Source organism: Marmota marmota, unplaced genomic scaffold (genome assembly GCF_001458135.2).
Source record: "Marmota marmota marmota unplaced genomic scaffold, marMar, whole genome shotgun sequence".
NCBI classification, from domain to species: Eukaryota; Metazoa; Chordata; class Mammalia; order Rodentia; family Sciuridae; genus Marmota; species Marmota marmota.
The window spans coordinates 18,109,406-18,122,940 of record NW_025999949.1 but is presented as its reverse complement, the minus strand read 5'-3'; the positions used below and the strand labels follow the sequence as shown (position 1 = coordinate 18,122,940).

At 37.8% G+C, this 13,535-nt stretch overlaps 1 protein-coding gene across 3 annotated transcripts in view; it reads right to left on the bottom strand.

Annotated features, from left to right (window-relative positions):
* Colec10 (collectin subfamily member 10) overlaps positions 1-13,535 on the bottom strand; it is a 37,989-nt gene that overhangs the window by 8,183 nt on the left and 16,271 nt on the right. For all 3 annotated transcript variants that reach the window (XM_048802059.1, XM_048802060.1, XM_015486399.2), the window contains 3 exons: positions 9,940-10,011; positions 8,469-8,540; positions 541-594 (listed from right to left, as the gene is read on the bottom strand). In XM_048802059.1, coding sequence (XP_048658016.1) covers positions 541-594; positions 8,469-8,540; positions 9,940-10,011 — 198 coding nt within the window. The remainder of the gene's footprint in view (positions 1-540; positions 595-8,468; positions 8,541-9,939; positions 10,012-13,535) is intronic.

Here is a 13,535-nt window from a genome sequence, read left to right as displayed (position 1 = left end):
CTTTGAATTAGTTAGTCTTCACCATACCCCTGTGAATAAAAGCCACTGAAATTCCCCAGAACAATTTACCTTGTTGAATCTAATTCAACAAATATTTATTTTTTTCTTTCTCTGGAAGTGAAACTGAATACTAGGGGAACTCCCTGGCCACGGAGGGCATTCTGGAACCACGGGCCCTTTCTGGATCAGGCCAGCATTTGGTTGAGATGCTAGTGGAATGTAAGGCATGGTATGTTGATGCAGGCTCTGCTGATTCTCCCATGGGTCCCAGAGATTGAGGGCTGCTTCCTGACTTGCTGGGTTTGCTTTTCACAATAAGCATGACAGGCATGGAATGTGCCCTCATCTCCTTCCCTAGGGCTTGGAAAGTCACCGGTGGATAGAGAGGAAAGTCCCCTTCGTCCCTTTCCTCTAGCCTGAGAAAAGTCAGGTTAAGCAAGCTGCAAGTAATTTTGTTTTTCTTAAAAAACATACACATTTTTGAGATGAACATATTAGGGATGATGCTAGAAATCACGGAGAAAAATGAGTATACCATACCTGCCTTTCCTTTCTCTCCAGGTATCCCAAGCAAACCCTTTTCTCCTTTGTCACCTGTATAAGACAGCAGCAGAGACACAAAAGCACAATGAAATAAAAAGGTAAATTATGTATTTAGTTTGGACTGTGGATTGAACCAAGGGATGCTTAACCACTGAATTATATCCCTAGCCCTTTTTATTTTTGAGTTTGAGGCAGGGCCTCTTTAAGTTGCTGAGGGCCTTGCTAAGTTGCTGAGGCTGGCTTTGAACCCATGATCCCCCTGCCTGCCTCAGCCTCCCTAGTCCTTGGGCTTATAGACATGTATCATGGCATCTGGCAAAAGGTAAATTATTTCAAGCAGAAAAAATCCTACACATTTAAAATCAGAAGAAACAGTTTTTCAAATTGCATGGGCAATATCTCCAACTAATAACCCTTGGTTTTAGATAATTTCCTTCTGCATTGGTTGTATAGGCACAGATAATCAAACGAGTCATAATTTCTTTAGATGGAATGTGGTATCCCAGCAGGATGTGTAAGAAACATTTGAATCCGTGGTATCTGTCCTACTAGCATTTTTTTAAAAATAATGTGGCCTTCTGAACAAGGCTAATAGAATTCTCAGTGTGTTTTTAATTTTAGAAATACAATTGCTTTGCAAATCTGGATCAGTCGGTTACCACATTGCAGTGTCAGTGTATTTATTAAGCCCCAAGTCATTCTGTGGCTTTGCTCTTGGATTTTGAAAAACATGTGTTGTGCTTTTTCAATTTAATTCAACAAATATTTATTATTTACTCTCTGCAAGACAAAGACCTGGTGAGGATATACAGGGAGGGAAGATTAAACCTCTGACTTGAAGGTTTTACAATTTTCAGGAGAGATGTGATAGATGTAAATACCTATACCATAAATTATGTCAAATATATTTTACTGATAATCCTCTGTATTCTCCTTTGCATGTGACCATATTCTTATTTAATCAGACATTCAAAGAATAATTCTTAAAGAATTAGGAATTTTAAGACAAAGAGAAAAAATGTTGATTTTTTTTAAACTTTAAAATTAGCTCTTGAAACCCACATCAGACACAATAGTTGAAAGGAAAAGTTTTTCATTTACAAGAGATAAATGTTTGGTGGATGTTCTTGAGGATCAAAAGAGAAGACCCTGAGAGAAATAAAACAGATTTTAAAGTTTCAATGGTTATCTGGGATAAGAATAGGAAAAAACATATGAGGGATAAATACAGGCTGAAGATCACCCAGGCTAGGAGGAATATGGGGCTTAACCCCATTGGAGTTTGGTGCAGCCAGGAATTGGGTATATGACCCAAGAGAACAAAGCGAAGGAGGGAAGAGTCAGCAAGGATGTTCTAACTTCATCCTTCACCAGCTACAGGGAAAAAACAAAGCCATTCTAAACCCTGTAGGGTGCCCTTTGTAGCGGGCACTGAGGACGCCCGTTAGCTCTTCTCCATATCACTGTCTGACGAATGCTTTTCCAGAATACAGTTTAAGGTGGAAGGGAAAGTCTCAGAACTTGAAATTTAGACAGTGGTAAAGTCAATGACACTTGAGGATGGAAATGCTGTGAGAGAGATATCACTGGACAAAGATAACACCCTGAGAGGGAGCCAGAGGAGAGAGTGTTTCATCTGGAAGCATGAAGGAGTGTTCAGCCTTTGAACTTGGTTTTGAAAAGTTTCAGCATCAGAAGATAGAAGTGAGGGCTTGGACAGCATATAGCAGGGGGTACAGCTGGGGAATGAGAATGGAAATATGTTGAGCACCTTACCGAGGAAGATTGGTCTGCTTACAGCTTGTCTGTTTCCCATGAATTCCTTATTTCCTTATGTGCAAATTGGAAAAGAACAGATTTTCCAGAATATATTAAAGGAGGCAAGGGAACATGTATTTACTAAAGGCCAATCAGTTGCCAAGAATTGTTCTGTATACTTTACACATGTTATCATATTAAGTCCTGTGAACCAGATACTATGATTATATGTATTCTACAGCTGAAGCAACTGAGGGTCAGAAAGCAAATAACTTGCTCAAGGACATCCAGCAATTAAATAGAAGTGCTGGTACTCAAACACAACCATTTCTGACTCTGCAATTCATGGTGTTTCCCAAATGGTTTGACCAATGACTTAATAAAGTAGAGTATTTGAAAAATGTTCTCAAAGTGAAACAAACCAGAAATAGAAAGACAAATACTACATGATTTCACTCACGTGTGGAATTCAAAAAACGTAGCCTCGTAGAAGTAGGAAAAAGAGTAATTGTTATGTCAGTGTAGTGGGGAGAAGTTGGGAGAGGTTGGTCAATGGGTACAAAGTTGCAGCTAGAGAGGAGAAATAAATTTGGGGGTTCTATTGCACAGTAGGGTAACTATAGTTGATAATGATGTATTTCTACTTCAAAATAGCTAGAAGACAAGATTTTGAAATGTTTTATCACATAGAAACAATAAATGTTTAAGATAATGGATATGCTAATTAATGTCATTTTATCATTACACAACATATACATGTATCCAAATATTATATTTTACCCCATAAGTTTGTACAATCATTATATATCAATTAAAAATAAAATAAAACAAGGGGCTGGGATTGTGGCTTAGTGGTAGAGTGCTCGCCTAGCATGCGCAGGGCCCTGGGTTTGACCCTCAGCACAACATAAAAATAAATGAATGGAATAAAGGTATAAAAAATTTTAAAAAATAAAAAATTAAAAAAATAAAATAAAACAAGAAAAATGGAAAGTAATAGCAGTCCTTATCATCACCAATAATTATATGAACTTAAAACATCATGAATATGAGTTTAATATTTTTATTTTTTAAAAATTTGTATTTTATTTGCATGCAAATCCCTTGTAATTCAACATGTATTAAAGATTGTTTCCACTTATGTTATGATTCTAGTTCTGGGTAAGTCCCACAATAGGCATACAAAAAATATAAATACAGAGCAGTAGTTCCCCCCTCTTTTTACTTTCTTTCTTTCTTTTTCTGCAGTTTTGCTTTACACGGTTTCAGTTATCTGTGGTCAACTGCAGTCCAAAAATATTAAGGGGAAATTTTCAGAAATAAATAATTTTTAACTTTCAAATTGCATGCCATTTTGAAGAATGTGATGAACTCTCAAATTATCCTGCTCCATCCTCCCTGAAATGTGAATCATTGCTTTGTCCATAGTATCCACATTATATGCTACCTACCCATTAGCCACTTAGTAGCCATCTCTGTTTTCAGATGAACTGTCATGATAGTGTAATGTTAGTTTTCAAGTAAGACTTATGTAGTAGCCTAATGCTATCTCACAATGCCAATGTCTTTCACATCACTTAATCTCATTATATAGGCATCGTATCATCTCACATCCCTGGGAGAAGGGTGAATACTACACAAGATATTTTGAGAGAGTAAAGGGGGCAAAAAAAAAAAAGACCACATTTGCATAACCCTTGCAGTATATTGGTATTTTAAGTTATTGTGATTAATCATTTAGTTTGCCTAATTTATAAATTAAACTTCATGATATAAGAGAAAACCATAGTATATATAGGGTTTGGTACTATCTGCAACTTCAGGCTTCCACTGGAGGTCTTGGAACATTTCCTCTAGGGAAGGGAGGAATACTGTATTTGCTTTGGAAAAATTATGAGATTAAAAAAAAATGAAACATATGTAAAAGATAAAGGAGAAAAGATGAATGATATCATATATGAACAGTGAAATAAATGAAAATCCTGGTAAAATCTCAATAGGAGAGCAAAAGATGCCTCCCTAGGGTTCATGGTAGAGAAAGGGGGATTGAAGCTAGATTGAAGTCACCTTCAGCTGAATCTTAAAAATGCAGGAAGCAACTTCTTAAATTGGCATGTGGCTTTTCTTCTGAGAAGATGTCAACACTCTAACTGCTTTCTAGTATTTTGATATTAATTCCTTTCCTCCCATAACAAATGGGAACACCATAGTAGTGTGGTGAAGTAAGACCATAGAAACCCCACAATTCAGGGTTTAAATCCTGGCTCTGCTTTCTAATAGCTAAATGTGGGCAAGTTATTTAATTTCTTTCTTTTTTTAAAGATGGAATGAAAGTATCTAAAATGATAAGATCATCAGGAGAATAAATTAGGTAATGCTATCTCATAATTGGATGAACATTGATCTGACTCACAGAGGATGCTCGACTGATGTTAGCTTTTGCCCTGTACCTGAGTTATGGTAGAGGAATGCAGGACATGATCTTAGCTGGTGCGCAAAGCATCTGGGATTAGTGCATCTATTTCTCCAAAATTCATTACAGTTTAAGGTCATCCACAAAACTTGTTTTGACCCATGAGTGAGAACATGTCTGTAATACTGTCTTAAGTTTGAAGACTTAGAGGTCACATTCAGACAAACAAAAAACCATAATGCTTTCAGTGTAAAAGGATTATTGACCTCAAGTAAAAACATTTATTTTGCTATGAGATTGAATTTACCTATACTAAATCATTGTTATTTGTTATTTCTCGAATGAAATATTGACATCCAGAAAGCCACCTTACCCATGCAAGTGACAACATTAAGGTCAGCCTAAAAAGTTAAGATTAATCCAAGTCAATGAAAAACTTAGAAGGGCCATCATCAAAATGAGGGTGATAAATATCAAAGTAGAGATTAAACATGAAATTAATCCAGGTGGCCCAGAACACCGCATCTCTATTTCTTTTGAAAATTCGAGGACATGCTCATAAATTTTGATGACATATCTTTGGAGGAGAAGGAAATCTTAGTGGCCAATAGTGGAAATGGATGCTAAGGGAAAACAGAATTTATAGGAAGAAGGAGTAGGATAGAAAGCCACATTGTGGGATATAAAGTGCTTTATTGTTCTTTTTAAAAATTCTTATTGTATCAAACAATTTGTAAACTTTCTGCTATATAACAGGTTTTAGGATAAAAGTAGGGTTCCCTAAGTAGAGCTTATATTTATTTAGGCAAACGGACCCAGTGAATCTGTCATTCATTTATCCCCAGAATATCAGGGGGAAACACAGGAGCTAATAGCCATGGCATTGAGGACAGTGACAGAGGTATGCATAGTGCTTCATACCTGAGCCTCTAAGGAGAAGCAGGCCATTTCCAGACTCTTAATAACTCAACAATTCTGGGAGTTCATCCACAATGAGATTCCCCAATCACAAAGGGTGGAGACTCTTTGCCTTTTCTTGTCTCTGTTGTCTACCACTTTCCCCAAGTCTCTTGGTCTTGTTCTAGGAGATGATTGAAACTTGGACCAAGATCTTTAACTAGCTCTGCTTGTTAGAGACTTCATAAACCTGACACATCTGCATCTTGAGAAGTGCAGTGTCTAAGAATGACTCACTGAAGCCATTCACTTTGGAACTTGTTCATGTCAGTGGATTGCCACTATCCTCCACCTCTGCTCTCTTCAGGGAAGTACACGGTGTCTTCAGGTGGGTCTTAACCTCCTCTACCAGGGCTAACCTCTAGAAGTCTTGAAGTCCAATATATGCCCCTCTAGCTGCACCCTCTTAGGTGTAGATATGCTAATTCCAGGTGATCCATGTACCAGCCAAGAACATGTCCTGTGTTCCTCTACCAGAAACACTTTATCCACTGATTCCCTTCTGCTCCAGACCATGGCTCCTAAAGTCCTATTCATTTTGATAGCCATCTCATGCCTCCATGTGTGATTTATTTATTTATTTTTTTGACCTAGCTAATCACAATTAGTAGAAAGAGCAACCTAATGCAGGCCCATCTCTCCTGGCCTACAGAAGAAGCCTGAAAAATTTCTTTCACCTTTACAACTTATAATTGACATATTAAAAGTAAGAATATTGTACAAATTGAAAATATCCCCTTGTAAAGTCTTTTTCATTGATACCAAAGCTTTGGATTTGGACAAACTTTCCACACACTTTCTCTGGCCCTGTATTTTTCAAACATTATTTATTTTCCACAAACTACACATTTCTTGTGCCAGATTCTCCAGGACATATTGAGATAATGATCTGACCTATTGCCCAGTGCTTTATAACATGATTTTGGATAGACCTGCACAGTAAGTGGTAGTACTATATTTGGAGGCTATTCCTACATTGAACTTGCTAGCAATAACTTGATTGTACATCAAAATAACTTCAGACTATGTAAATGTACCTTATGAAGTTCAAACTTAATGTTTTATCCTCTCTAGCTCCTCTTAGCTAATGCCCCAAATACTTGTATCCACTCCTGGACACCTGATACTAGATGACGGAGGGAAATTGGAGCAGGGGACAACAGCGTTAAGTCATGCTTTCTTGATGGGTAACATCACCTCCAAATATCAGTTCTTGGGGGTGAAAAATTCTAGTTGTTAAAATATATAAAACATAAACATATACAATATGAATAAATGAATATACAGTCCATGAATAGTATTAAAATTTCACCAGAAGAGGCAATTAGGAAAAATACATTATAAAAGGCTTGTTGGAGGAGCAATTATTTAAGAAATGTGGAGAAGCACTGTTTTAACCAGTTGAGGCCAAATGTCTCACTAAGACATAGGGTTATGTGAACCATGCAAATGAGGGGCTTGCTAAGGGGTCTTGGGAACCATGCAAATGAGGGACTCTAAAGCCAAAGTTTCACTAGCCACAAACAGTGTGTAGCAGGACCTGTGAACCCTGAGGAGGGTGTGTAGCTCTTCTCCAACTACAAGGATTTCAATCAGAGGTGAATGTGCAGTACAAATCCCTGGATCAAAAATTACCATAGCAGTTTCTTTTCAGTACACTTCTCTGCATCTCTGCCTTCAAATGTGACCTAAGGAAATTCCTCAAGGGAGTTAGTTATAAAAGAGTGGAAAGAGAAGAAGTATGGAGTGAGTTACAGAATAGAAGAGAGGGGCCACGGCCTCAGCCCAGACTCCCAACTATTACCCTATCTACAGGAAGACATGCAGGCCACAGAAGGGCACTTGTTCAATTATGCAGAGGCTCAAGCACTTATGAAAAGACAGAGGGTACATCAAGGTGGCAGAAATAGTAATACCCCAAGCCACTGAGCTTCCCTAATCTATGACTTTGTACAAGTTTTCTTGCATCTTTCTTAAATGTCTTCTCCCCATTCCCTCAAGACCTAGATCACTTCCTCCTCTTAACAGTCTTGCCTTATTCTCCTATATGGCCCCTGTAGTAATCATGTCATTCAGTATTATGATTTTTATTGATAAATTTCTATCTTTTTGAATAGTCTCTGAGTCACTTTCTATACAATTTTGATTTTCCTTCAGCTTTGTATCCACTAACCAAGTGGAACAATGCCTGTAAGTTTGAATTATTGAATATTAGAAGCAATTAGAACCTGTTACTATTGTGGGGTTTGGGGAGAAGAGGATAGGGAAGAATTGCTTAGAGAATAAAGAGGAGACTATCTCTGTTTTATAATATTGAGATAGTGACTATGTCCAAGATCAAAATATGTCTGAAGTCAAATGGGGATGCACACATATACCTCAAGTTTTATCCTGGTAATAGATCACAGGTATAGAATCATTAGTTTACTTCATTCAAATTATGAAAAAAAGTTATTTTCTTCTGTACTGATTTATGTTTTATGAATAATCATCATGCCATTTTAATTGTACCAAGAATTAGTAGCCAATGAGTGGATCTGAAGGAAAGTTTAATACAGACACTAGTAGAACTTTAGGCTTGACTCTGTCCCTGAAATCTTGTTAAATTTTGCTCAAGGACTTTCTTTCTTTGAGCTGCGAGATATATTGCTTGTGTAAGAACCAAGATAGGAAGACAAAATTTATCTTTTGAAAGAGAGAAAAGGGATCATTTTCATCATACAGAATCTTAAAAATATATTAAGGATATGTTCAATTTACTTTAAGTTGCTACTACAGAAAATAAAATGCAACTTACCCTTCTTGCCAATAGGCCCAGACTTGCCAATATTGCCCTGGGCTCCTATATCACCCAGTTCTCCTTTAATTCCTGAAAAACAAGAATGCCATTTTTAATACCATAAAGTTTTTTTCTTCCCTTTAAGAATGTGGCTAACATGATATTTGCCAAAAAGAAATAATAAAAAGTATATTCTTCTTCCTGTGATATCTGATTTGTATCTTGTGCTATATTATCTATTTTAACAATTATACTTTATGTATATGTTATTATGAAAATGAAATATAGGTTACTATGACAATCCTGAACATGATGATATTAAAATACCTGCTGGTACAGTATTTCTAATGACCAAAGCATAGGATGTTTAATTTTAATGTTAGATAAGGGCTCAGTAGAAGGATTCATGTCCTCCTTTTTGGATCTGTTCCTCTACACACATTTCAGCTTTACTTTGGGATTCTATTTTCTCTCTCTTTTAAAGCAAGGTTTGCCCATCTTAGCAACTTTTTAAAACAGAGGAGGAAGTGCAATCCTAAAATCTGGTGATCAAAGCAACATCAGAGATGGTCTTGCTGAGTTTTTATTCCAAATGTATGATCAGGGATCACAGCACTCTTCTAAAGCATTATTGATTTTGTTTTTTTAAAAAATATGATAATGTAAAAATATTTACAAGTAATAAAGCTTTATTTTGTAAGATTTTTTTTAATTGACATACATATTTCTAGAAGAAGATGGCCGTTTCTCAAAATAAGGCCTCAAGGACTTATGTATCCTTTCTTGCCTTTCAATTGCTCAAAATTTTCAAATAAGGGCAACTATCTTGTAGCAGTTGGCAAGGATTAATTCAAAAGTTCAGATGCATCACAATTCAGAGGCTGTGTTTTAAGGAGGTTTACTCTGGACATTTTAAGGGGAAACATTCCCTTATAGTTTTGTGTTATCCTCATCTCTTTTGCTTCTGATCATCTCATTCCCCTCTCCTTGCCCATTGTGTTATTCATTTTTAGAAGCAAAGAGGATTTAAAGAAATAGAGATCTTGGGGAAAGGTAAACATATCCATGAATCAGGCAGCTCTTTCTATTTCTTTGTGTCTTTCCCCTGAAGCTCTATGCCAACTGCAGAAAGTTTCTTAGTCTCAGCTTCTGAAGAGAGATTCAGCCTTGAACACAGCTCTGTTTCTTAAACTCCTCCTTTCTTAGATATTCTTGGAGAGAGCTACTCCTTTGGGGCTCCCAGAGTGTCCACTCTGGCCAACCCTAGGAACGCAGCTGCAGAAATATGTCTTCGTCTTGTTGACAGGCAGGCTCATAGGAGCCCTTGGATGGTGAGTTAATTCATGTCTGACATATATTCCATGTGTCATGGGGGCAGAGAAGATAATAAAACTGCTAAATTTCCAGGATGAAGGCCAGGGCCAGGACCAGGAGAGAGAAACATAAGCACTTTCACATTGTAGTGTCAATTTCTTATGGGTTTACCTACCTTTTGGCCCCCTGCGCCCCACTTTGCCATCCTTTCCCTCTTCTCCTGGATCTCCTTTTTCACCATCATCTCCTTTAAAAACAGAAAACTAGAGAGAGTGAAGCAGCTCAAATAGACACCAAAGTGCATTCTTCCCAGGGGAGGGTGAGCATGGTTAGATTCCGTCCCCCAGTACAGAGCTTGCCTTGCAGCTCAGATGTGATGACGTGTTGAGTTCAGGCAGGCTGGAAACCCAGGTCACAAAAAGAAACTTCCAGTGTATCTTCTCTTTTACTTTTCTCTGCATCCTACTTTATGTTTAAAGAACCCCCAAATTGTAACCATGAACCAGGAAGCTAAGAACAGGAGATGTGGAATGCGGAACAGCTTCAAAACCGTCGCATGTGAGTGGCAGCTGTCTGAGTTATAGGAGAGTGTGGCTCTAGCACCCTGAACAACCCGGAAGGGCTGAGCGAGTGGTTTCATGGAAGGTACCCTGGACTATGAATTAGGAGTCCTAGATTTTAACATCATGTTCGTTACTCACTAATGTTGTGGTAATTCACTGCTGCCACCAAGAGACCTGATGGCCAACTCCATTCCTTGGGGCCTGAGATGAGGCAGAATGGCAGAAGTGTGTGACCGAGAAAAGCAACTGGGAACATGCACCAGGAAGCAGAAAGAAAGAGCTCTCCTCACCACCACTAAATATAAACCCCAAAGGCAGGCCTGCAATGACCTACCTCCACCAGTCACAATCTACCCACTTTCAGCTCTCACCCAGTTAATCCTATGGGGAGCAATTCACTGATTATAATCACTGATTATATCATTGATTAACTGGTAATATCTGGTTAGGTTAAGGCTCTTATAAACCTATCATTTCATCTGTAAACCTTCATGCATTGTCTCACACATGAGCTTTTTGGGGATACCACATATCTAAATCATAACATATGGATTGAGCAAATCTTTGATAAGTCAATGATTGAGTTTACTGATTTTGGAGTAAGACTGGTCTGGACTTGAATCTCAGCTCCTCCACTTACCCTATCTGGAGGAATGTGAACACATGTTCTTCAAGTCTCACTTTCCTCTCCTGAAAACTGAATTAATAATGCCTATTATAGTGGGCTCTTAAGAAATTCAAGTCAAATAAAATACATAGAAGACCTGGGACACAATCAGTGCTTATGCAATGATGGCCTTTGCCATTCCTTCCTTTGTTGCTGAAATTTCCTCTTCCTTGGGGTGGGCATAGTATCTGCCCTTTCTGCTTCACCCAGTTTTAAGATCAACAAGGCAAGCAGATGATTGTTGCTTTGAAAATAAAGAGCAAACAAACATTGTGCTAACACCAGATACCTACATTATCACTGCAGTAATCTCAGGAAATGAAGTTCTCTGTCCATCACCAGAAGAAAGATGGAAAAACAAAGTTCTAATGGTATTAATGAAATTCCTAGAGTTGGGAGGAAAGTTGAGATGTTCATTGATTTGTCCAGGTAAAAAATATACACTGAGAGAGTTTCTCCATTTCTTTTTCCTGAGAGGAAAATGGGGTGGGAGGAAGAATTCTGGGCAGTAATACTGGTCAAATTAAATTGTTATATATTGCATGCATGTATGAAAAAATTAAATAAAATCATGGAAAGTGTATGGGTAAGATGGATTTCTAGTTGTGAGATTTGGGGTACTGCCCAAGGGGATCTATAAATTTCTGAGGAAGGGAAAAGATGCACAGAGGATTTATGTGGTTAGACCAGAGAGATACAGTTTGGACCAGGTTGCATTTTTCTAGCTAAAGTTAACAGTAAATGTATATCAAGCAATTTTAACATGTGCTAAGTGCTCAGTTAAGGACTTGACATGGAATCATCATAGAAGACTGAAACTACTATTATTGCATTTTATAAGTAGAAAAAAAAATGAGACTCTGTGGGTGACGGTGCGTGCTTATTGTCACAGAGCTAGTTAGTGGTTGAAGGAGGATTCAGCACCATATACTCTTCTGCCCCTCCAGATCCCTGTCACTATGTGGTATTACTTTCAGCCTGGGCTTCTGTGACTCTTAACAGATGGTGAATTTTAGAGAATTTGGCACTTTGTTGAATTCTTTTTTTCAGGGAGAAAAGGTGATATTCAGAAAAAAAAAACACAACAGTTTATATTATTATTATTATTATTATTATTTTAAACAGAGAGAGAGAGAGAGAGAGAAAGAGAGAGAGAGAGAGAATTTTTTTTTTTATTTTTAGTTTTCGGCGGACAAAACATCTTTGTTTGTATGTGGTGCTGAGGATCGAACCCGGGTCGCACGCATGCTAGGTGAGCGCGCTACCACTTGAGCCATATCCCCAGCCCCTATATTATCTTTTAAACAAGAAAGATAATGGGGGTAAAAATCCAAGAAAAAGGCTTAACTCACTATCTCAATGACTTAAACCACAGAAAATGTATCCTTCTGGCAGGTTAGTATAATTGAGAACTAACGTTGCCACTCACCAGCTGAGGGACCTTGGGGAGTCCTTAGATTTTCTGGGCCTTGTTTTACTCATTTGTACAATGAGAGAAACTTTCTCCAAAGCAGTTTTTCTTTTTTTTAAAGAAGTGTCAAATTATAAAGGTTTTAGACTCTAGGAAGACCTCTCTTTGTCACTCTGTAGAAATTTAAAGCTAAATTATTCAATTATTCCTCTAATAGCATTTGTTTAAAACGTTACCTTACACTCAATGTGTCAGTTCATCTCTGTCCATCCCTTACCTCCTTCTGTGACCTTAGATACGGCTGTGATCATAAGTGATTTATTCTAGCACACCCAGAATTTAACACAATGCCTGATTCTGGTTCTTAATGCCTGTAGAGTTGTATGTACTTTGAGGGAACCATAAAATATTTTACAAATGTAGTAATAGAATTATTGAGTACTATGTGCCAAGAGTGTTCTTGGTTCTTGATATGCATTCCATAATTTGATTTCTGCAATCTTTGAGATGGATATTATTTTGAACTCTATTTTATAGTTGAGGAAATGGGGACAAGGGGAGGTGATGTCATTATATAGGGTCATACAGCTTAAAAACGGTAAAGTCAGGATTCAAATCAGACCATTTGTCATCAAAGCCTGTTCTCTGAACAAGCTGTATGATTCAGAGGAAATTCCTATCTTACAATTTCTGGTTCTTATATTGTTCTGTACAATGGGACTAGGAGGTATGTCCTGTTCACCAGAGGTTGAATTGTAAAGTCAACTGTAAAGTCATGGATGTGAATATTAGCATTATTATCACTTTCATTCCCACTTCTCCTTCCTGTGAGTTTTCCCATTCATTTCCAAGGAAGTGTCTAACTGGAGGCAGCTGGTGAGTGACAGTCATCTGCTGCTCCCTGGTGGCTCTGGGAGGGTGAAAATCGCACTGCTGTTTTTGTAACCTATGTGACTGTATCCAGCCTGGTGGCGAGCAGGAGGCTGGCAGAGATGAAGTAAACAACTTGTGTCCTTGCCTTCAGCTCGGGGCCCGGTTCATTTGCTCTTTGGGACTTGCTTTAATGAGAACAGAAAGGAGACATAAAAGTAAGCTTTGGGAAGGACCCCCACTTGGTTCACAGTTGTCCA